This window comes from Macrobrachium rosenbergii, chromosome 6, assembly GCF_040412425.1.
Source record: "Macrobrachium rosenbergii isolate ZJJX-2024 chromosome 6, ASM4041242v1, whole genome shotgun sequence".
Lineage (NCBI taxonomy): Eukaryota > Metazoa > Arthropoda > Malacostraca > Decapoda > Palaemonidae > Macrobrachium > Macrobrachium rosenbergii.
The window spans coordinates 30,494,012-30,519,736 of NC_089746.1; the positions used below are offsets into that span (position 1 = coordinate 30,494,012).

The window sequence follows — 25,725 nt, forward strand, 5'->3', positions numbered from 1 at the left end:
ACAAACAAAAGTACATTACAACTGAATTCTTGTTCATTTTATTTCCAAGAGGACATAATCAGAAGTCACAATAAGAAACTGGCAAAGAAGAGAATGTTGAAATACAGAACGATACAAAATGTAGAACATAATAGAATAGAATATGGGATTTAGGCCAAAGGCCAAGCGCTGGGAACTATGGGGTCATTCAGTGCTGAAATAGAAATTGACAGTAAAACGGTTTGGAAGATGTAACAAGAGGAAAACCTCGCAGTTGCACTATGAATCAAGTGTTAGAGAGGATGGAAGGGAATATTGAAGAGAATATGAACGGAGGTACATTAAAAGGGATGTAAAGGTGGTGCAGCTAGGGGCCGAAGGGACGCTACGAATAGCCTTAAGTAATGCCTACAGTGCACCGCATGAAGTGCACTGACGGCACTACATCCCTACGGAGTATACAAAATGTATCTTTTAGCCATTTCGATCGTTTCCACGAATCCTAGTTCATGGCGAAGACGTCGGTGTTTCTGTTCTCCTTTTGAAGTCGGAGGCCGACGGAACATCCTACCTTTATCATCGTCTAGCCCAGAACATTCAAGGAAAACAAAAGCCGAGGCAGAATTCGAAAGTAGGCCAATAGTGAGAATACCCGAAGAACCGAGCAATAGCTGATTGATGAATAGCAAAATATTACAAAATGATAAGTAAATTTCAGTGCTTAAGTAACCATACGCTACTTTTTGGAGCATGTAAGTACGAGCTTGTCATGAATTTAATTTTTTGGGGGTCGAATATCCTTGAGCGGAAATTATTTCACGCTTTGTCAATATGCCAATTGTCGTCCACTTCTTGACGGAGATATTACTGCTTCTGATATACGCAGGCGCACTTGCTTGCACACACACACACATATATATAGATAGATAGACAGATAGATAGATAGATGATGGCCAGAGAGAGAGATTCAACTCGTAAATTGTTCCCAATAATATATGGATGCCTTGTGCTCATGACTAATACTTGCAAATGACCTTTTAACGGTCTTCTTAATGCCATGATAGTCACGCAAACGTGATTTATAGAAATTGTAAGCCAGACCTGCTGGCTAAAAATTAAATATAGTACTTGGCAACCGTTTCTACAGGACATCTAAATCAATGCAGAGATTTACAGTTGATGTTTAGTGCTCAATAAGAAGCCGTCGAGAAAGTCTGGTTGGATCTCCTACCCCTCCGCCCACCCCTCTCTCCCTCTTTCTATTTCTCTCTCCTTTCTCACCTGTTCCCATAAGGGAAAAAAGGAGGGAATGAAACACCTGCCTCCCTCATTTGAATGATCGCATGTTTGGTGGCCGTGAGAGATCACCTGTTTGTTTCAAGATTTTGTTTCGCAGCTGCTGGCGACTATCAGGGGAAATGGTACGTAAGAAAACATGATGGCGCTCGAGTTTATTTCGATCAACAACTGTTCGGGGAGGACTGATACACTGAGAGAGAGAGAGAGAGAGAGAGAGAGAGAGAGAGAGAGAGAGAGAGAGAGAGAGAGAGAATCTCTTTTAGGTATGTATCCAAATTGTAGCTATGACTTTTAAACTATGATTAATGAGGATTTCCTTGACTGCGTGCAATATCAATTGTCTGTAAAAGTCCTCAAAACAGTTACGAAAAGATCCAATTTGAAATTCATGCAAATCAGACAGGAATATTGACTTGTGATATTTATCTTTTTAACAGAATATTATATCTGCAAGTCAGAATAATACCTTCCAGATATGCACTGAGCTAAGCGCCATGCTGATATACTCTCTGCATGATATTATGAATATGAAGAGGTCTTTATTAATATGATACTCCATTAACCATCTCCATAGTAAATAAAATTTTGTGTAAATTTATTCCGAACATAATCAGAAATAGCACTTGGTGCACAGTATACAACTTACAATCGTATTACAACCCTTCTACATTACAGGCAGCATTTTCCATTTTTCCGTATATAACACTGATAGTCTACAGATGACCTCCACGTTTGTCTATCACAAAATCTTAAACGAGAAAAAGTTTAACACAGTATACGTGATGTCTTAGGAATTCGATACGCTTGCAAAGTTATTTAAATATTTTCGTCATTCGCGGTGGGGGAGGTACACTGGAGTATTCTAGCAAAGTAACCACTTGGCTTTGCTAATGTATATCCTTAACATGCTCACTGATAGATGACTAGAGTGTCAAATACATATGTAAAAATGTGTAAGGAATAAAAACGTGCTGTTTCCTTGCGAGTTGAATGGCAGACTTAATAATATGCGTCTCTTCTGACAATGATGAATAGCTCAAGGCCAAGATATAATTGTTGCAAGTGTCAAAAACGATGTTCCTTCTCGTTCGCGCGTCAGAGATTATAAATGACTTGAACTTGAGGGTTCCTTGGGAGATTTGCAATACCAGCCCAAGATCAAATTAAATAATGGTTTAGATCTCATGAAATTCAACACATGGCGAAGAGTAAGAAGTTTATCCTTAAAATGATGGATTGATTATGAAATTGAGTTCATTGTAAAAGCTGTAGCTAAAATAGGTATTAGACGATACTTATTCAAAGAAGATGGCTCAATAGAAAAGCAATTCGTTAAGTTCAAGATGCGATTCTCCAGAGGAATGATACGAGATCATAAACTGTCTTATCAAGAGTACGTCTGGACACAGGTGTTAGCTGTATTGATTATGAATTTATCTTTTATAACTTCTTGATTTTCAGATTTCGGTATCTGGTGCCTGAAAGAGCAAAGAAAATTATACGATATCCCATTCTGAAGCATTCATTCGAAGAACAATTTTTTCACGACCTTGTTCAGCACAAAACTTAAAAATGAATGTTTTTGGTACAGCAGAAATATACGTTGACAGACAAGTTATTTAGAGCTATAATTTCATGCCAGTATCTAAACCAATAAACTACGGATTTGAAAAATAAATTAATAATTTCATTACTTATCGACCAGCCTTAATTTGAAATGTTGTTGTTCGGAAAGTTCCAAATATTCAGATACTTCCGATGATTCCCATGATAAGAAGAGATCTATGTTGTGCCTCAGGCTCGAAGACACTTCCGAACCTCTCTTTGAAATGGTGTAAATAAACGATGATTTCATTTGCATAGTTTCACTTGCCTTTGTTAAGAGGTTTTTCTGAATGGATGTAAACTCTTTAACTTCTGACTTCACCTGTTTTCCGCCTTGACCAAACGTTTCTTTAAAACGACCTTATCTCATTTTAAAAGGATTTCCATGACAATTGCAGGTTTTTCTTTTTTACAAAATGGTTTTTTTACAAAGAGCTGAAACTCTTGGCAAAGCCTTGCTGGAGTATCAAGAAAATCGGCAAGGAATTACACAGATTTCTCATTTCATTCAAGTGCAGATTATATATATAGGTATAAAATTATACAAGATATATATACATTATTTATATACATACATACATACATACACACACATATATATATACACACATATACATATATATATATATATATATATATATATATATATATATATATATATATATATATATATATATATATATATATATATATATATATATATACATATATACATGGATTCACTAACACGGGTGGCTTAAAAAATCGTGAGACAACTATAACTGACACGTTAACGTTTTGGTAATTCATAAAGATTTTAATAAAATGCTCATCAGTGGCACGTTGGCCAAGTACACTGAACCTCTCATATTTAGAATTTACTTCCGCACTTCAAAAAAGGTTGCTTAATCCTACCAAATTTCTACGTCATAAAATATTGGCTATGATAATATAATCAGTCATTCCTAAGTACTAACCTACCATTTAGTATTGGTCTAGCGGTCCATACTACTCTTAATTCCAAGTTTTTTTATGGATTTGAGGAGACTAAGGCAAAATATTTGGGCACGAGATATAGATATATAGATATTTTAATACATATTTTATATTAACATTATATATATATATATAAACTATCTATAAACTATCTATCTATATATATATATATATATATATATATATATATATATATATATATATATATATATATATAAATATAGATAACTAGATGATATAGATATATATATATATATGTATGTGTATAAATATAACTAGATATATATACATATGTGTGTATATATATACATATATATACAAAACCCAAATATGGGAAAATAAATAAAAACAAATGAAAGCTTAAGTTACGCACAGTAAATCTTGCCCCCTAACACACCTCCCAACTGCTGTGACGTGGTTCCAAGGGCAAATATTTCACAGGGAAGAAAACCCATCTGGTTACGGTATCTGCAACATTTAATGATTTTTTTTATCAAGATTATGCGTTGATGACCTTTTTTGCGTGTGTTGTTTATTTTTAGGTGTAATGATAGGGCCTTGGTACAAATAACACCAGTGGATGGGTTGCGTAGTCTCGTGACGTCATCATGTATTCGATCTCTAATGAGGCGTAAATCTTTATTAAATCTGTTGATAACAGATTTATGGCAGGGTCCAGTAGGTACGCTGTAAACACCCAAGTCTTGGGGATGCTTTATACATTGTTAACTCGAACTTTGGTGAACGTTGCTTTAAAAGCGCACTCGCGTCGAACGTTTAAAAACAATAAAGGCTTCCATAACTTTGGGTCATCACGTACAAACTGACTCAGACAACTTCTGTGGTTAATTATGAAAGCAGCTTCCGATATTCTGAAACGAGTGTTTAACGGGTAAATGCATTCATACCAAATAGCTTTATAACGGAAAGCTTTAGGGTAATTTTAAGAATTTATACAATTGTGGGTAGTCAATTAAAATCTGATACATAAGATTTTTTTTAACTAGAGATACCACGACAAACATCTGTATGGAGAACCTTGCTAAATTTGCGGTTTCGAACGGCCATGTGAATATGTATTCTTTTTCCTACGTAACTTTCCTAATAAAAAGAATTATAATGACGTATACGAATGGTGTGCCAATCATATCTTACGGAAGTAATTCTTTTTATGGATTATATTCATCATGGCTTTGCGATGTAAAAGCTAATCCTACCATGACAAAGGACCTATGTATCCGTATGTTACTCTTTCTATGTGTAATGCAGACAGTTAACAGGTAACGAAATCCACCTTTAACTATCGCAAAACCTTATGCAATAAAACGAAAACAACCTAATACTCTAGAAATATAATGAGTACGATATAATAGCCTAATTACTTTAGAGATTTCCATCCTCTTTGACTTGGAAGGTATGCTAGTTAATAAATATACTACAGTTCAAAAACGTTTAAAATAAATTGCAGTAAGGAAGCTCAGTGCTTGAAGACAGTACCTTAGCTCTCTCAAACCTACTAAGCATGAGTAGCATCCACGACACTGCGAGGGACAATGTTCCACAGTTAAGCTGTGAATGGAATGGCAGTCTAGTAGTTTGTTGAGAATCAGCCGGCCTTATGCCAGTATGGGAATTTACCCAAAGGAGACTCGTAAGTGGGATACGGTCAAAGAAGAAAAGAGGAATGGTGTGAGCCTTTGGACTCGGGCCAGAAAACCGAAATGGAAGAAGGATCTTCAACACTGGGTAGTGTGGCATCGTTTCAACATCTTAGGAGAATATGAGTTGTGAATCTCTGTAAAACGAGTGGCATTCACACACTTGGTTTCCAGATTCAGTAACAAAAGGGGATAGATGAAGTTCTCTTCTGAAATAAATCTGTGAGAAAAGTTTGTTGAGAAAGAGAAGACCATTATTTCCATTCCTTAGTTTTGGAACAGGAAGGCTGTAAACAGTTAGTACAAGTAAATGTCAGTATTAGACTATTTGTTCTCCAGTTCTGTAAAACAGAAAGCTTTGAGGAAAAAAAAAAAACACACACACATTGAACTGTAACGTTATCATCATCAATATTATTATCGTTAAAGTTTAGGAGTAAATTAACAAGCTTCTTTTACTAGATTTTGTGAGCTTGGTAACACTGTCCTTGACCTGACATCATGTCCTTGATTTTTTTTCTCGTTTTTCACTTAATAATTTTCCATGTTCCTTCAACTAAAACTCAGCGGACTCTCTTAATTTACGGGCGGGGGCGCGCACATACACTCCTCCCTCTCTCTCTCTCTCTCTCTCTCTCTCTCTCACACACACACACACACAACCAAAAGAAACTTCTACTGCTTTTCCCTTTGTCTTTGAAACGTGTCTTTGTGGTTTGTGGTTTTGTCCGGAACATTGTCTCTTTCTGGTCCTTAAACGGGTCTGCCCGCTTTCGGAAACTCCCCCTAGCGCCACCACCTCTATCTTTCTCTCTCTCTCTGAGTGTGTGTGTGCGTGTGTGTGTGTGTGTGTGTATCAGTGTTCTGGTGTCTGTCTCGTCATCTGATAAATTTCCTGCTCCTGCTACAGGCTGCTTTTTATCTGCTCATCCAACTGTTCCTGCTACTGATAACCATTATGCGGGTGTGATGTCTTTGTTGCTGTAGCCATGGTGGGTCCACTGTTTGCTAATTTATGAACAGAAGTCAGTTTCTCTTCTTACTTTCGTTTTTGGCTAATCTCCCATCTGTTTATTACATCACCACCATTTTATTCTCCTTTTGAATATTGGGTTCATTCACTCGAGAAGACTGATCCTTTGGAAAAATTATTAAATAATGTTAAGGGCATATTCTTTGTGACTGTTGAGAGGGAAATACTTTAATATTTAACAGCATGCCCAAATATCATTGCCCTGAAAGAATGATACAGTCTAATATTTTAAGTAAAAATGAGATAACTTAGGGGATGAGGAAATTAAAAAGAAGGGGATACTTAAGAGATGTAGCTCTTTGAAATCACCTTCAGACGAGGAAAAAACATACGAAATATTTTCCTTGTTACAGCGTGTCCTGTTAAACTGATCAGTCCCATTCTAGCTAAGTAAATCACCAATGATTTCTGCAACTTGCAACGAACCTCGACAGTTTATTGTTAGTAACAATGGCTGTTAATGAGGTCCAAAACCTAACGGAATAAGAGTAAAAGGTGATAAGGAATATACAAAGCTGAATCTTGAATATTCCAGTGATGAGGTAGGAGCAAATCCTGGACGAAGCAAGATAAACCAAGGACTCGATTAAGTTTCTTTACGTTTCTTTTCTTTTTTTCTTGATCGAGTTTGACAACTTCCAGGTAAACTAACTGGGTTTGATAGAATATGACTAGGATTTTACGCTAGTTAATAATACCATGTATTCCACGTGTTTTTTTTTCGCTCTACTAGACTCCAAATACGATACAGAAAACTAATCTTATTTTTCTGATTTGGTTTAATAAGAATTTGTTTTACTGTTTATAGAAAATATTGTAAAATGGCATTCTCGCAGTATCCTTGCACGTCAGTAATCAAATGGGACCTCAAGGAGTAATAAGGAAATGAAAAAGCATTTTCATAAATTACCTCATAATAAGGATATCAGGGCTAGTGATTCACATTTGTTATATTCATTCAAAATAACTGATTTAACTCAGCCCCTCTAACATCACCTGAAACGGTAAATAAGGACGCGATATATTCAAGAATTTATGGTGCAGCTCCCCCCAAGTCTTCTAGACCTTAAATAGCATTACCTCATTCTCAAAAGAATGAAGACATCATAATCTTGCTCAACTTTGATCATTTAATCCTTTGTAACAAATCTTCGAAGATAAAGAAATTAAAAACATTTTATGACCTCCTCCTACCTCTCCTAGTCCTCACCAGTTTATTATTTTGCGCCTCCAGAGCCAAGTAAGGGAATGCCTGAGCGCGAAGTTCATTGTCCATAATTAGCGTCTTGCTAATGACTGCCGAAGCTGTAAAAACACGTCGGACGTGCTCCTGCTCTTGCTCCTGCTGCTGCTGCTGCTGCTGCTGCCACTGCCGTCTTTCGCCGTCTGTGTTCTACTGTTACCGCACCCTTTGGGAACTGATCTCTCCCAGGCATCCTACCGCCCTTGGGTACCTACAGGATTCTTCGAGGTTACGTCTGACTCGGCGAGGTATTTTGGTGTTGAACATGACGCAGAACTAGAAAGAAGGTGGAGTCGAGGAAGCTGACCAGGCAGGCCTAGATGGGAAGAAACCAAAGGCAACAACGGGAGAAAAGTAAACGTCAAAAAGCACTGCAACTGGAACCTGAGTAAGCACACTCTGGAGGTATCCCCAAGTAAGGGAGAAGAGAGTCGAGATTATTCGCTAATAGATGCCTAAAAACAATCTCTCTCTCTGGAGAATACTCAGAGATGGGATAAGAGATGTGCCATCTACTCTTGTCCGCATAGCCGGCTGGTCTATGCCTCCAGAAAGTCCCAGAAGGATTCGGAACCATCTGCCCTGCGGGACCATGGCGTCCTGGTATCTCTCAGCGATCATCGGAGGGTATGATGTCTACCCTCAGGAGAATTTCCCTTACAAGAGGAATAAGCTACTCAAGTTTTAGTTCGCTTTACTTACTTTTTAATCAAGGAGAGTGTTTTTTTTTTTTTGCGTGCATTTCACCAAAGACCAAAATGAGGTCATTGGCTTTCAAGAACTTTTCTTTATTAGAAATTTATCGTTAAAAATGGAACTTCTGAGTCATGACATTTGGTTAAATTTAAAAAAAAAACAGACAAAAAGCTACGAATGAATAGCATTCTCCGTCTATTGATAGGAATGAAGTGTGTTACAAGTTATTCAAGGGCCTTGATTGTCTGTGTTTACGCAGCGTATATCAGCTGTTGGTTCAACGTTCGTTTAACCTTTTGGACTTATTATGTATTGCCTTCACTGTTGGTTCAGTGGCTGTGGAATGATAAGCAATGTGATAGAATTACAGTGGCGAAAGTTTTTTATAATGCTAAAAATATTTATGCGTATCTATGTAAATATGTATATATAATATATACAAATTATATATATATATATATATATATATATAAATTATATATATATAAAATATAAACATATATATATATATATATATATATATATATATATATATATATATATATATATATGTATATATAATATAAACAAATTATATATATATAATATAAATGCATATATATATACATACATACATACATACATATACATATATATATATATATATATATATATATATATATATATATATATATATATATATATATATAACACATACACATATATATACATATTTAATGTTAGCGTGCGTACTTGTATTTCATGTAGAAGGAGTGAGACGTCTAAATAAGGATCAAATCCTTTGACAGAGATTAATTGTGGACCAGGTTCCTAGGATCCCGAGAGGCCTTGAGTAGGGTGATGCTTTATCTGGACCCAGGCCCAACCCTGCCCCGTCACCTCCCCCACCCCAACAAACCCCGGTCACCCTCCCACCAAAAAATACCGTAGTACTATAAAGGCTATAAACTATACGATAAGTCAGACCTGATCCATTTCCAGCTATAATGTCGCAAGATTAGAAGAAATAACGAGGATTATTCAAGAAGCGTTTTTGTTTCGATCCTGCATAACTGCAGATTCATTTAATTTATGTCTTGCTGTCCCTACTTGTATAGGATGGCTATCATTTGATTGCCAGTTTTTCTATTTTCCTCTAGACCATCGGGAGGGTCAGTGAAAGGAGTAGAGAGGAATTCTAGATCTATTTATTCGACATTCTCACTCTCTCACATTGATATGAAAGAATCATATACTTAGTAAATGATTAATCACTGCTCGCCTTTAGTTTAATTTTTCTCTCAGTGACCAAAACACTAAGCCATTTCAAGTATTAAACCTATTACCGTCATAATTTCCCCGGGATTTTTTATTCGTTACCTGAACTATCATTAATATATTTTTTCTTAGGAAAATGATGATGATGATTATTATGATGATGATTATTGTTAAACAGGAGGTGAAAACTGGAGCAAGTTGACGTTAAAGAAGTTGGATAGCCAGGTGGGAAGCTAGCAGTGGAAACGGCTAAAAGTAATAGACAGAAAGCGATGCAGCTCGGCCAAAGACTCCACGCAGCGAAGAAACGTCAGTAATGGAACTTTATGGTTGCTACAACCTTACGGGCACTGATGACCATCATGCAGGTATAATTTGTGTATGAAATTTACACGGAAGGCCATCAAGAAAGGCATCTGACAGGCCACGCCAAGCATAACGTCATAAAGACTCCAAGGCTGGCGATATCGTCTGGCGCTATCGCCATCATAAGTTGGCTAAAACATGACTTATCTTCTTGCTCCGGTGAAGGAGATCATATAGAGGATGGACCCCTTGTAGTAAGGCTACCTAATTTTAACAGGTGTTCCCTGCTATCAAGACCTGTAAACCAGCCAGGTATCTGAATGCCCTTCATTTAGGGCACTTTTTTTTTTTTTAGCCTCTTTCGTGTCTCTACTCTCAGCTTCAAGTTGGAACTAAATATTTACTTTTAGATACTTTACTTCCCTCGTCGTTCTGAATAGGAAAAAAAAACAGTTCATAGGATTTTCAAGGAAGATTTTTCCCTTATGTAACGGGTTTTCCTAAACAATAACAAACAAGAATTCAGAAGCTTGTTTCTTTAAGCATCATTTTAAAGTAATGGTGAGGCTAGTGCAATGGCTTCAGTCGTCTATAATTAGCTGTATTGTTTTAATGCAGTGGAGCAGTTTATGCTTATCTGGGAGTAAAAACTTTTGATAGAAAAAAAAAAAGTTTCCTTTTGTGTGCCTGAAAACCTGTTGGTAGTTTCATTCATTGTCCCTCTTTCTGATATTGTTGTAACTATTATTTTCTATTCTCTGCCATACGTTTATTCCCCTTTTAAGGAGACTGGTATCAGTATAAGGCTTTTATCTTTTAATATTAAACGGACCCAATATTTCTTCACCGGCGGGATTAATTTCAGGAATCGCTAATGCGTTCAGGTTTGTAACCAATGGAACCACCAGGGCCATTATTTAATTATTAACATTGTTGGCGGTAATACTATTAGAAGAAATAAAGCAAAGCTTTGTATTAGCGGCAGTATTATTAATATTCTATTTAAACTATAAATTAATTTACATTAAGCGCATGCGCCCCACTTCACTGATATATATTCCTTGTGTATCAATGACTCGCTTTTCCTGTGTTACTTCCATTAGTTAAAATCTGGTTGACTGATTGAAGTTAGCTCTGTCTTGCTGATCTGATAAAAACAAGCAGAGCAAAAAATACGAGATAAATATAATTTTTGTTAGAATTAAACGATGGGAATAACAGTCGCTTTCGGCCTCAAAGGAGCTTGAACAAAGTGGACTCGGATCTTCTGAAGTTTCTTTTTGATCCTGTGGTAATAATTTACTTTTGAAAGAACATTATTCACTGTGCTTTATTCATTAATTTTTTTTTTAGTTCTTGCATCTAATGTTTCGTTCCTATGTCTTTGTGATCTTTTTTACTTCGCTGCGGAGTGATTTATGTTAATTAGGTCTTGCTGCAGACTTATCACTGAAATTTATTAGATATATTTACATGAGTTTACAAAGCTTTTCGGAAATATAAATCGGAGTTTCATGAACTTGACCTAGAATCCTTTAGGAAACAAACGTTCAAGTGAGGTAGAACAATCTTCATAACAGTCTTCGTTTAAAATAACTTTCAGTAATCAATATAAATAAAATAGCTGTTATTTACTGAAACAATACTTACACAACTTGAAGCACTGAGTTAAAGTCAGCTTTCAGTACAATGTTTCGGTAAATAACAGCTATTTTATTTATATTGATTACTGAAAGTTATTTAAACGAAGAATGTTATGAAGATTGTTCTACCTCACTTAAACGTTTGTTTCCTAAAGGATTCTAGGTCAAGTTCATGAAACTCCGATTTATATTTCCGAAAAGCCTTGTAAACTCATGTAAATATATCTTATAAATTTCTTAACCTTTGGAGACAACACTACAATAAAAGCTAATCTTTTGCCACTCACTGACTTCTCAGTATCTTTTTTAATCGGACTTCTGCAGTTAAGAGTAAGACATTTACAGAAAAACGCCAAAAAGTATAATCAAACGTACATCAGTAGAACCCATTCTACGTCCATTCACAGTTCCTCGTTGGACGAGTCGGCAGAGCTCTCGGCTAGCACTCTGCTAGGCCCGAGTTCGAGTCTCCGGCCGGCCAATGAAGAATTAGAGGAATTTATTTCTGGTGATAGAAATTCATTTCTCGGTATAATGTGGTTCAGATTCCACAATAAGCTGTAGGTCCCGTTGCTAGGTAACCAATTGGTTCTTAGCCACGTAAAATAAGTCTAATCCTTCGGGCCAGCCCTAGGAGAGCTGTTAATCAGCTCAGTGGTCTGGTTAAATTAAGGTATACTTTTTTACGTCCATTCACAATGTCAGTTCGTTTCTTATCATAAAATGCTCGAGTCGTTTACATTAAAAGCTGATAAAAATCAGACCGTTTATTACTCATGTGGATACTATTCATACCAGCGTAAAAAATTAATAATTATAATTCAGGCACATAAACTGCTAGCTTCACGTTTTAATGACTTCTGTAAAGAAGATACTCGAGATAACTGAAAACCCAGAACTTCAGCTATTAGATACAATGTGTTATTTATAATTAAGATAAGCAGTTTGGATATAAATTGTATTTACTTTTTGTGTTTTCGTTAATTTAAATTCAATGGATTTTCGTAATACCTGGTCGTATATTGCTTTCGGTTAATGTAGTCTAACAGCATCAAAATGTGTTATTATAAATTATTTGGAAAGTGCGGGTGCATCTATGCAAACATTATTAAAAGCAGTCTTTGCTAGTGTTTCTCTTACGTTTTTTTTCTTTGCTCAAAGCCTTCGCGTTTTTTTATTTTACGTCTCTGATCTATTATTTTCTCCTCTGTATAACTTTCTTCATCTTCGTATCTCTCTGCACCCCTTTACTTCCCGTTGTTTATCCCAGTGACTGGTGTCCTCAGAGTCGTAACCTGAATGTTTGGTAAGTTTCCACGGGATCGCTAAACAATGTGGAGGCTGCTGACTCGTCCAACGGAATCTAAAAGGTCGTAACACCGTCATAAACCAATAATAAATAAACTTCCAAAAGCCCCCATCCTCGTATGTGGTTGAAAAGTTGTGTGTGTTTTATCATACCGTTGTTTATTGGGTTGGCGCAGAGGAACTAGAAAGAACTGGAGACCACTAACAAACTGCGTTGTAAATAAGTGCAGTTTATTGGTTTGTTTGCCATCTGTTTCTAAATTTTTGCAGTCAAATCATTAGTTTTTCTTTTTACTGATGCTGTCATCAGCAGACATTATATTGCGTATTTATTTACCCAAATGTCATAATGGACCGGCCTGAAAAAATTGCAGCTTCGTGGGAAATGCATCTCAACGACTTGATTACTGTGTATTATCACAGAGAGAGAGAGAGAGAGAGAGAGAGAGAGAGAGAGAGAGAGAGAGAGACGTCCTTAAAAGTGGGCCAGTCCATCATAATAATCGATTTCCAGCACACCGTTATTAATAAATATAATTATGAAATTAATGACAATCAACCTGCAAGCAGATAGCCACTAAGTCTACTCTCATAACTTGAAGTATTAGTTCGGTGTGTTTTATAAACCTACAAACTAACAAAATTGGTTTCTTCCTCATTCATATTTCGTCAGCCGTTTACTCCAATCATGGATGGTTTTAGAGGAAAACAAAACATCCCCCACTGCCACACTCACCCTGTAATTGCTAAATCAGGGGTGAAATATGTTGTAAAGAACTTCTCTGCCTCTCTCACCTATACAAGTTTTAGTCGTCGGTAACCAACCAGTCAGATCGAACCTCGTATAACCATGTTTCCAATATCCCAGTTAATAGGTTTTGGCCTCTCAGACTGGTCTGCCTAACCGGTTTAGATTTGTAATTATGTATCCCTCTCGATCTTATTCTATACTGATGTAAATGGTTTCGAAATTTACAGATATATCTATTTTTTCTTCGACTCCACACGCAATAGTCAGAGGTGAAGGTATAATATAAATTCATCCAACATTGCAAGTACCTGCAAAGTCACACACACACACACACACAGAGAGAGAGAGAGAGAGAGAGAGAGAGAGAGAGAGAGAGAGAGAGAGAGAGAGAGAGAGAACGCGCCAGAAACAGTAAGTAAACCAAAGGTCGATGTAGCTGTTCCTATGAGTGTTGAAAAAACCCGGGAGGTATTTATTTGACTTACCTTTTATGACACTGAGAGAGCAGTTGCGGAGGAAGTTCTCCATCAACAATTCAATGGTTCACTTGGGGTTTAAACCTCTCTCTCTCTCTCTCTCTCTCTCTCTCTCTCTCTCTCTCTCTCTCTCTCTCTCTCTCCTCCTATGGAAAATCAAACTTTCGATATATGTATATTATTATATATATATATATATATATATATATATATATATATATATATATATATATATATATATATATATATATATATATATATATGACTAACTTTAACATACACAAATATATATATATATATATATATATATATATATATATATATATATATATATATATATATATATATATAATATATATAATACACACAAATATATATATATATATATAATATATATATATATATATATATATATATATATGTATATATATATAATGTGTGTGTAATTTATGTATATATATGTGCATACATATGTATTGAAATGTGATTAAAATTTAACGTAAATTGTGAAAATTGTTTAAAAATGCTCATAGTTTCATACCCTAGATTATTTTACGGCATTAAGTCAAGAGAATCTTCACGAGATCAAACGGCTTGTTATGCTTTCAGACTGTAAATATCTACCCACACGGATACGCAAACACACACACATAATTATATATATGTGTATATATATATATATAAATATACATATTTATATAATATTTATATTATATATATATATATATATATATATATATATATATATATATATATATATATATATATATATATATATATATATATACATATATACATATTATATGTGTGTGTGTTTGCGTATCCATATGGGTAGATATTTACAGTCTGAAAGCATAACAAACAGTTTCATCTCGTGAAGACTCTCTTGACTTAATGACGTAAAATAATCTGGGGATGAAACTATGAGCATTTTTAAACAATTTCCACAATTTACGTTAAATTTTAATCACATTTCGTCTTATTGAAATACCACAGATGACAGCAAAAGGAAAAGATGACTAATTCACACTCAATTTTAAAAAGCTATATTTTCTCACTAAGAAAATAAAGACAATTTTTCACAAACCTAAGGTCGTGTATGTTTATAAATACGTTAATATAGGTACTTTTAACAAATGATTTTATAATTATCCTAAATCTATTACCCCGGATTTGAAATTATTTTTAGTCAATCTTCAATTCCAATAGTTAGGAAACAAGTCTGCGGCAATTTGTAACCGAATTTCGTTTCACTTTCTGATTTAAGCCCGAGCTCTCTACGTACGATTTCAACCGGATGGCAACATCCTTACTCACCGATTCTTTTGGCTTTCTGGCTTCATTGTGACCCATTATCGCTTGCTAAAAACCCATCCACGAAATCATGGCGACTCCAAACACGCAGTGCATGCAACTGTAAGAGGACGCACAATTTTCAAGAGTTAGATCCAAAGTAGTGATCGACGTGGACCGATTTTTTTTTTTTTTTTTTTTTCTCTCTCTCTAACTTTAACCGAGTTTGAAGTAGTAGGTAGGCGTAGAGGTAGGAAAAAAATATATGTTTGAAGAGAAATGTTTGAGAAGTTGTTATCTGAAGGTTTCAGAAGCCTAATGTGATTTTCAAAAGAAGAGTAAATAGAAATTTTTTGATTGTCGATGTAGTGTACGTATTTCAATTTAGAATATATCTCAATTTCGTACCTTGATGGGTCAAAATTTCTAAACACTTGTGAGGAAATATGGAAAAATCACATGATTTTCTGTTATCTGTATTCGCAAATGCCTTTTTTGGAGATTCGTTTGAAAATAGTTTATCTGGAAACGGTCTGCTCTTATTCTTTTCTTTTCTTTTGAGAGAGAGGAGAAAAGAGGAGAGAGAGGAGAGAGAGAGAGAGAGAGAGAGAGAGAGAGAGAGAGAGAGAGAGAGAGAGAGAGTAATAGGAAAGTCACATAGTTTTCGGTATCATTTCAAAGATTATTAACGTTAGTATGGGCTCGCTCTCTAGATTCAATTTACATAGTATCATTCCTTAGTTGCCCTCAGATCTGTAAGCCCAAATGTATCGAAACTCCTGTCATTTCTGACGTACCTGTATTTTTGTTTTCTAAGATATTTTACATCCTGTCATGAAATTAGTATACGGTAATCTTATTTCTTTGCCATAGTGAAACATCTACATATTTTTCAATAAACTGAGCGATAGCTCTTTATTTACCGAGCAAAGAAACAATCAATATACAAATGTATATTACTGATCATATCAACTGACAGATGTACATAATAATAAACAGTGAACAGGACTAAAGTGGTATCTGAATGGAGTAAAATATAGAGTTAGGCCAAAAGCCAAGCACTGGGGCCTATTAGGTTATTCAGCGCTGGAAGGGAAATTGAGAGTAGGTAGGTTTGAAAGGTGTAACAGAAGGAAAACGTCGCAGTTGCACTATGAAATCATTGTTAGGATGGAGAGGGTGGATAGCAATATAATACGAATGGAGGTACAGTAAAATGGAAGGGGTTGCAGCTAGGGGCCGAAGGGACAATGCAAAGAACCTTTAGTAATGCCTACAAGTGGTATCTGAAGACACATTTGATTCTCCTTTCTTAACTTTTTATGGGCCCTTCAAATTCACAGAACGCTGTTAGATTACAGGAATTTTCTTAAATAACAGTTCCAGTTATTACTTAACATAACCAGTTTTGTACAGATCTTTTTAATTTGCTCACGAGGTTTTATTCTGTAAAAAAAAAAAAAAAACAGAAGAAATACTGCAAGTAAGTGAACAGCAATTTGAACACGAAAGATAAAATGTCAAGTGATCGTTTAGTTTGATACCCAGCGAGTTTTATATGCATTTTATCTTTAGGGACTGCCAATGAGCAAATGAGGTAAGCAAAGTCGCAGACAGAAAAATTTTAACCATTATTGATGATTCTGGGGTGACTAAGATATCTGGAATCATTTTGATAAGGTCAAAAATGCTGATGTTCAAAGGTCGAAAGGACGACGCGATCAGCCAGTCGACCTCGAAGTATCTAAGCGGGTTCACGTGATGACGTCAACTACCCTTCTTGCTTTGATTGCTAGTCAGTTTTCCAGTACAAACATTCCATTCGCACCTGGCAGGTAACCTTGAGGTTCACTCAAAACCAAAAATTCCAAGGCTTGGCAATGGAAGAAAAGAAACTCACTGAAGTATGTGATTCAACTGTTCCCAGTTACATTTCAATTTCCTGTAAGATATGGAATGCCGTCGTCTTCTTGTTATGAAATGAGAATTTTAATATCCACTACCTATTCACCATTTCAGGTCTTTTGGAAGCCGTGCTGTGATGGACTATAACAGGATCTGCAGGAAGCGAGGCCGAAAGAAATCGAAGGATCCCCTAAGTTTCCTGTGTAGAAAGGAACCCACAACGGTAAACCTTATCCTGACGGGGACGCAACAAGCCATGAGGGAGTGTCAGTACCAGTTCAGGCACCACAGGTGGAATTGTACAGATAACAGAAGGTCTCTGAGGAGAATTTTCAGCCGAGGTAAACAAGGCTTTTTTTTTTTTTTTTTTTACCTTACTTTCATTGGAAGTCTATTTGTCATTGCTTTTAGCATTCTATAAATATTTTACTTTTTTATTTCCCCTAATTTTTTTCGGGATTCTGTTTTCAATTGCTTTCAGTTACATATGTAGACTCGACCTTCAGTCATCGGCCGCCGCCCCCCTTTTTTTGCTTTTGAGAATCTTACAACAAAGTTTCTTTTCTTTAATCTTTATTTGGGCTATTATTTTTTATTACTATTAGTAATATTTGTAAGTTCGGTCTTTTATCATCCTTGTTTATTAGCATTCATATCATACAACAATCTCCCCGAATAGGTAACCCTTAATCTTCTTCTACCACATGAATACCACACACAAACTTCCTGGTACCTTTGGACTTCACTGCATCCAAAAGCCATCATGGGTACAAAATGCAAATCAAACACATATTCGGACAGAAACAACAACATTGCAAAAGCAGAGACAAGGTACAAAGGTATTTGGGGTAAATGAGGTTGGTATTCCCCGTTCAGTGTCGCTTGTGGCACGTTACTTGTATTCGACCGTGCACTGGTGCTGAAAGATTTTATTTTGTCCGTGCAGAATTTCTTTTGATAAGTGCTATCTACGAGTCTCGTTTTTTTTTTTTTTTTTTTTTAGAGTTGGCTCTGAATATTGTTTTCTTTGAACATAAAAGCACGGAACAGTAAGTCTGTATGCAGTGTTAATTCATTTCCCTATGTTTTCGGTACCTAGAACAAATAAAATAACCTAAACACACATCTCTCTATCTACCTTTCTGTATGTGTGTATGCGTGTTGTGTGTGTGCGTACATGTGCTTTTTCATGTACGCCATAGGATGCTTACGTTAAATTCTGTTCACTGGATCTCTTTGTATAACTACACATCGATTACATGTACATATGCTCCTGTGTTATTTCATGTTAAAAATTTAAGTTTAAACAAACGTTATTTCTTTCCTTTAAATCAGAGACCCCAGAAGCAGCATTCCTAAACAGCATCATGTCTGCTTCGGTGACCTACGAGATTACCTCTGCCTGTTCTCGAGGCGATCTTCTGGAATGCTCCTGCAGCAAAAATGCCTACGAGACAAATGCTCTCGGTGAGTGTTGCATCATTGCTCGTTCATATATTGACAAATGTTCATTCTTCAACGATTGTTCATGGTCGTTATTTTGACAGCCATGTTGGGCCATTACACTACATTCACATAATAATAGCAAATACATATGCACATACATATTTTACGCCTTTAGCGAATCATTCTTTATTATAAATGTTTATAGCTAATAATTTCACTAATTAGATTCCTAGCTCGACCCACATGCGCACAACAAAATGACACCTTAAATTCCACAGGACAAAATCCAAAGCTGAGACCAGTTTATCCACAAAATTAGACTCAGGTATGAAAGCAAAATAATATAATGAATAATGCTTTTGCCAGTGATTATGCTTTCTTTAGAATATCTCTAAACAAATTATTTTGTTTTCTTGACTTCACAGATTCTAATATGCCAAAACCCAAAAATGAAAAGAAGAGAAGAAAAGGGTCGAAGGCCGTGTCGGCTTACCCATCTGGAAATGGCGTCTCGAGCGACCTGGCCGACAAAAAGGCTCGCAGAAAGAGCAAGAAGAGACGAGGGAGAAAAGGAAGGAGAAAACTCACGAAAGCCGAGAGGCGCCGGAGACTCAACAGCATTCAGGAGCGCAACCAGAGGCTCTCGAATGCTCTTCCCAATTCCATGCCCAACCCTGAAGAAGCCACTCCGGGAGGCGAGCGCCTCACCATCATACAACCTGTAGTCGATATAGGAGGCGCCCCGGTCATAGCTGGCGTCCCAGAACCCGTTGGGGTCATCGGGAAAGACTGGCACTGGAGTGGGTGCGACGACAATGTGGGTTTTGGCTATAGGGTGGCCAGAGACCTCCTAGAAGAGAAGTTCCTTAGGGGTCAAGAAAGTCAGGATATCAAGAGCATTGTTATGCTACGGAATAACGAGGCTGGTAGGCTGGTAGGTAATCCCCTTCGTTTACATTTTAGCGTTGTATTTTCTTTTATTTTCTGCAGATCAGGTTTCTATGAGTTTAATATCTGTTTTTATTGCTTCGGAGATTGCTTAATATTCAACTATATTATAACAAAGAATGTCGTTACCACAGTTGTTTCCGAACCTGTGGCGCCCGACATCTACCAGATTAGTTAGTAAGTTACTTACAAAAATACTAGGCATCTGTAGAAAATATAGTTACTCTAAGCAGATTCAAAACCTAAATCTGCTGCAATGAGCCCCCCAGAATCTAAGTGAATCTTTCATGTATAAAATGCCTTACATTTTGACAGCCCAAATTTAGCATTTGATTATTATTACCTCTTGAAATGAAATAAAACTGTCTCAATATTTATGCACGTATTCTTCCCAGACTAAAAAGGAAAATATTCTGACGATTGATATGATATTAAAACGCTAAGCACTCCTACTGAAAGCCGTTGTCGCTATGCAATTAGAAATCAGTTGTTAGAATGACATCTCATGTTTCTCCTCAAACTGTAAGAAAATTCTGAATGTCAATCGAAGAACTTTAGGACACCAAGAAACCTTGCCTTTGAGGTTTCTGCTGCCATTTTTTTAATTAGACCAAAGGCTAGTAGGACGGACAACCTATAGACGTTTTTTAATCGCAGACCCAGGAAAAACAAGAAAAAGGAAAAGGAAGGAAGGAGGTTGGGATTAATCACGAAAGAAGCCCTGTCACTTGTCTAATCTATCAGTTTTGTCCCCAGCAGGCAAAAACAATTTACAACATATTTATTAGACCAACCATGCTTCCAAACTCTCCGTTCTTATTAGTCCTTGGCGCTTGAGCATGTTTTCTGACTGGTGTAACCAGGTCTGCGTCTCTATGTTAGTTGTCAGTATCATAAATGTCGAAGGGATCTCGTAAAATCGGCTGTTAACATACATTCGTAGTCAACAAGGGGGTTTGCTCTTACTGGAAAGAATCTGAGGATGACTAACTTTTAAACAAAATAATCAGGTACACACACATATACATGTGTGCATGTACTTAAGTACGTATGTATGTATGTATATATATATATACACAATATATATATGTAATATACATAAACATGTATATACATACATACATATAATGTATATGTATATATATATACATAAATGTATATATACACAATATATAAACATATATACATACATATAATGTATATATGTATATATATACATATCTATTTATGTATATATACACATATACATGTATATGTATATATATATATATATATATATATATATATATATATATATATATATATATATATATATATATATATATATATATATATAGGCTACATGACTTCAAACATCTGAGAGCACTGAGGAAATTACGATTAATAACGAAATACCACAGACTGTAATTAATGTACATTCATGCCATACGTCAGAGGTGACAAACACTACAAAATGATATCGAAAATAAATAAAACTCAACGTGGTGAATCGGAATGGAAAACCTGTGTGCCAACGCAAATGACAAAATTAAGCATGACTATATTAATCATTCCATTTTCCAAGGCCATTCTTGACAATGCATCAGTCATCTATCAAGTGGCCGATAATATTCTTGCCCAAAACACATAACTGGAGACCACCTTAACCGGTACCCGTGGTGTGATAACGAGTGAACTTCCTCGTTAAAGTCCTTTTTCCGACAGCCGCCATAACTTACCACCTGCGTCTGGCTGTCAGCAGATTTCCTCTTGGGGTACTTGAGAACATAATGTCGACAGATATTAAATTTAGCGGTGACGCAATCGGTGGGTCCTTGCTTTGCTTTTTTGCCCTACATGATGCGACAAAGCCTTTTCCCTTGGGTCGATTCGGATGTGAGAGGACAAGTCTATTGCGTGGATCCAGATTTAAAAGTGAAAATCCATATAAAACCTGGGGCAAAAGATGCTCACGATAGGCTTACAAACTCTGAGAACTCGACCTCGGTTCATGCTAGTATGCACCAGTCCTTCAGTATCTACACGAATATCTCCCAGGTGCCCTTTTTTTTTTTTTTTTTTTTGTAGTTGCTAGTTCACCATGATGGCTTCAAAACCCTCCAAAGTTTGTTGTGGCCAGAAATTCACTAAGGTACACTTAGAATTCAAGGTACTCGAATGAATACATGGCATAAATCCACGATGTCTGTAAATTCCTGTCTCGTTATAAAGGAGGTCTAAGTTGAGAACAAGGCACGATAAGGAAGCCTGAGCTATCACGCACCATTTATCGACCCAAGCAACGTCATCTGACGGGTCCTCTGCTGCACACAGGTTTTTGAACACCTTGGACATCACATCTTTCTCCTAGAGATTTTACTCTTCTGGAGTAGAAGTACAGGTTACTAACAGTAACCCGCACTCTCTTGTCATCCGGAGTCGCTAATCACACGGCGGCTTATTAACGGCACAAGGAAGTAAAGATTGCGGGTATCTGAACACGGGCAGGTTATCACATAACGGGTTGTTTAGGTCTTGTCTTGGTAACAGTAATCGTGAACATGCACACACCGCTGGTCGTTCTGTCGGTATACTTGAGCGGCGTTGGGTCTTTGCGGCAGTACATGTATAGGTGAATACCAAGAAATGTCTGGCGATACAAACGAATAAGCCCAATGACCCTCTGTATGGCAGGGCGTGGGGGTTAGTAACCTCATTCCAAAATATTCGCTGAAAACCGGAAGGGTAACATCTTGAGCCACGCCTATAAAGGACACGAACATGCATTCATACCTACCTACATATCTTATGTGTGTGTGTGTGTGTCAGGTTAGGGAGTTGGTTACTGAAGGTTACAGCGGGTAGAAGTAAGCGGTTCTGGTAGCCTGTGCAGTACCAACAGTTTGAAATACTAATACCATAATCTCAAGGTAGTGGAACTCCTTGTTAGTCCTTGGTGGGATCTCGTGAAATGTCCCCTAAATGGTAAAAGACCCTCTTTCCGAGGTCAGTGGCTATAACTTACTCCTGAAGGTTGCCAGAAAATATACCAGTATAATTTTCGCCACTCCACGTGGAGAGTTCATTATCTAATTGCATGGGACATGATGTTTCCCGACCTGTCCATGGTGTACAATGAAGAAGAAAAAAAAGGAAATACAAAGCATCAAGTAACATCTTTTTCAAGCGCAAGGGTGTGCTACAGATGAAAAGGCTAACATATTCAGCTTCTTTAAGAAAATAAAATTGGGTTCTATGCCCAGTTTTGGAGAGGATTGTGTTTAAAATCAACGCAAATCAAAGAGGAAATATAATGCAGTATATAAAAGCCTCCCGTCATATTCAAGTCTATAGAAATACAACCGACATGCAATGAATTCTTGACGCTTGAATTATATTGCCATATACGATTTCTATGGAAATCCTTAAAACCGACTGCATCATGACAGAGGGAGGCCTCATTCTCCATGCTAATCTTCGAGCTCGTGTTATCCAGCCCGGAGCCAGCCCTTCTAACCACTGGCGGCCGGCCCCACGTGTAAGTCCGTTAAATAAAAATACTTTGGTCCGAGTTTCGGAACGGTACAACGACCCAAGCGACTGAACCTGTCGAATCGGCTCTCTTACTTTACCGTCATTTCTTATAGTTTCCGAGCATTAACAATATAAAGAACAGAACCCAGACAAAGGTTTTTAATTTTACGCGTTTTACCGTGTCATTTTTGTCAAGTTTCATTAACGGTATTATGGAAAAACAGGCATGGCATCATATCTCTAAGAGGACCCGGTTTTCCTTAAAATTCATTTGCAAACACAGGTCAGCTCGAAAGCAGAATGAAAGAGATTTCTGAATCTTAAGCGTTTGTTGTTATATACTTCCGTCAGATATACTCAGGCATACAGAAAATCCTTTGTTAGATAATAACATTCCTAAAAAAACAAAAAACAAAAATCGCAGGTGTTGTTGATAAAATATGCACGGCGCCAAGCAATTATCCAATTAGGTTACATGCAGGAACTCGACAAATTCCAAGGTGCTAGTTTTGAGAAGTTAATGTCAGTCAAGAGCAAAATGACCGGCAGAAATCAACATTTTTTGTGTTACGGTGCTAGGTTCGATTGACTTTCTCTTTTATTGAGAGAGAGAGAGAGAGAGAGAGAGAGAGAGAGAGAGAGAGAGAGAGAGAGAGAGAGAGAGAGAGAATGAATTTATGTACCGCGACCCGTTGTGCTTTAAAATGAAAACATGAAGTCATGTAAAGTACAGGCTGGAAAAAAAAACGCGACGGAAACATGTTTACAAAATGAAAATCTGCGTCTTTCCTCACTTTATTGATTATTATTTTTCTTCTACACTTTATTGTTAGTTCCTTTTTCCATAAGACCTTGAGATTTACCGTCTACATTATTCCACTACTTATCTGTAACGTAAATGCTGGCCCACGATATGGGTTCAGAGTTAATAGCAAGTAAGGGCCTTATTTTTTTTTTCTTTTAATCTTAATATGATGAAGTTCTCATAAGCTAATAATGATCTGTCCGGCGGGTTATACTCCTGAAAGGAGACCAGGTAATTAACCCGTAATTAAACGACTCGAGCCAGGTAAGGTAGAGGAGGCTCCAGATCTTAATAGCCGGTCATTAAACGTCACTTTAATGACCGTGGGTGTCTTCTAGCCGCTGCCTCCGTCACTTGATTTGCATAAATGCCTTTTAGGTGGAATCGCCCGGCGGAACCGAGGGAGTAAAAATGACCCAAAATGACCGAAATTGGCTAAAGTGGTCATTATTGGCCGGACACGGAGGGCTCGCCTTATTGATACGCCCACCGATGCCGTGTTTATGGTAATGGCGAAAACAGTAGCCGTGTTTGAGGTCGCATAATGTATGAAGAGAGATAAGGCGGGAGGCAGATTGCGGAGGAGACGCACCGCGGAAGAGTCGACCGTCGCAAGACCTTACTTATGTCGCTGGAAGAGACTGTTAGCTAAGTTCAGTTGAATATTTTTCTTTTGCTCGTTCAGAATTTAGTTGCAGATGAGTTACTGATATGAAAAGCCTTCTTTTAATCTCACGACGTAGATAGAGCTTCGAAAGAGTTCGGTTTAGAGACGCTTGTTTATTTAACTTAAATTTTAGCGTGAACCGTACATGTTGCACTTAAAATTTAATTGAAGAAACCCCGATTATTTAGTAACGAACTTGTCGGTGCGCGTAGCGCGCTGGAACGGCGCTGCTGTCTCCCCTACCCACCATGCCCCACCCGGGGCGGACAAACAGGTTTAAAGGAGGAGGGTGGGTGTCTCTCCTACCCTCCCGTTCCCCTAACTACCCAGCCCCATCCGGGCGGACAAACCAGTTTACATGGGGCGGGTGGCTGTCATGTCTCCTTTTCTGTCGCCCTGGGGAGGACAAACAAGATCCACTCGGAAAAATAGATACTCGCTCTTTCTCTCACATTTTAACCTTACACGCGGTAAACTGCAAACCAGCTTAACCGAAAAGTTAATGAATTCTTAACCCGGTGGATATGGTTGGGGGATGATGATTTTGAATATAATATATATATATATATATATATATATATATATATATATATATATAATGTGTGTGTGTGTGTGTATATATGTGTGTGTATATATATATATATATATATATATATATATATATATATATATATATATATATATATATTATACACATATTCGAATAAGATGGAATTAAGCAAATCAGAAGCCGATAACATCAGCAGTATTGCCATGAAGAACTGATTATTGAAGACAATATTTAGATGACAGATCAGCTGACATCGACTATAGTTCCTTAATATTTATGGGAAGTAGTCTATTTTATTAAATCTGGAAAACTTGCACTTAGCTGCTTGCCGCTGATTGGATGGACGTCCTGTTGTCCGAATCTCAGTTC

At 36.8% G+C, this 25,725-nt stretch overlaps 2 protein-coding genes across 2 annotated transcripts in view; one reads left to right on the forward strand and one right to left on the reverse strand.

Annotated features, from left to right (window-relative positions):
• LOC136839415 (protein Wnt-10a-like) overlaps nucleotides 1-25,725 on the reverse strand; it is a 305,294-nt gene that overhangs the window by 273,429 nt on the left and 6,140 nt on the right. The window lies entirely within an intron of this gene.
• LOC136839416 (protein Wnt-6-like) overlaps nucleotides 1-25,725 on the forward strand; it is a 103,357-nt gene that overhangs the window by 62,006 nt on the left and 15,626 nt on the right. The window contains exons 2-4 of the mRNA XM_067105429.1: nucleotides 17,542-17,768; nucleotides 18,763-18,894; nucleotides 19,299-19,807. Of these exons, the coding sequence (XP_066961530.1) occupies nucleotides 17,542-17,768; nucleotides 18,763-18,894; nucleotides 19,299-19,807 (868 nt within the window). The remainder of the gene's footprint in view (nucleotides 1-17,541; nucleotides 17,769-18,762; nucleotides 18,895-19,298; nucleotides 19,808-25,725) is intronic.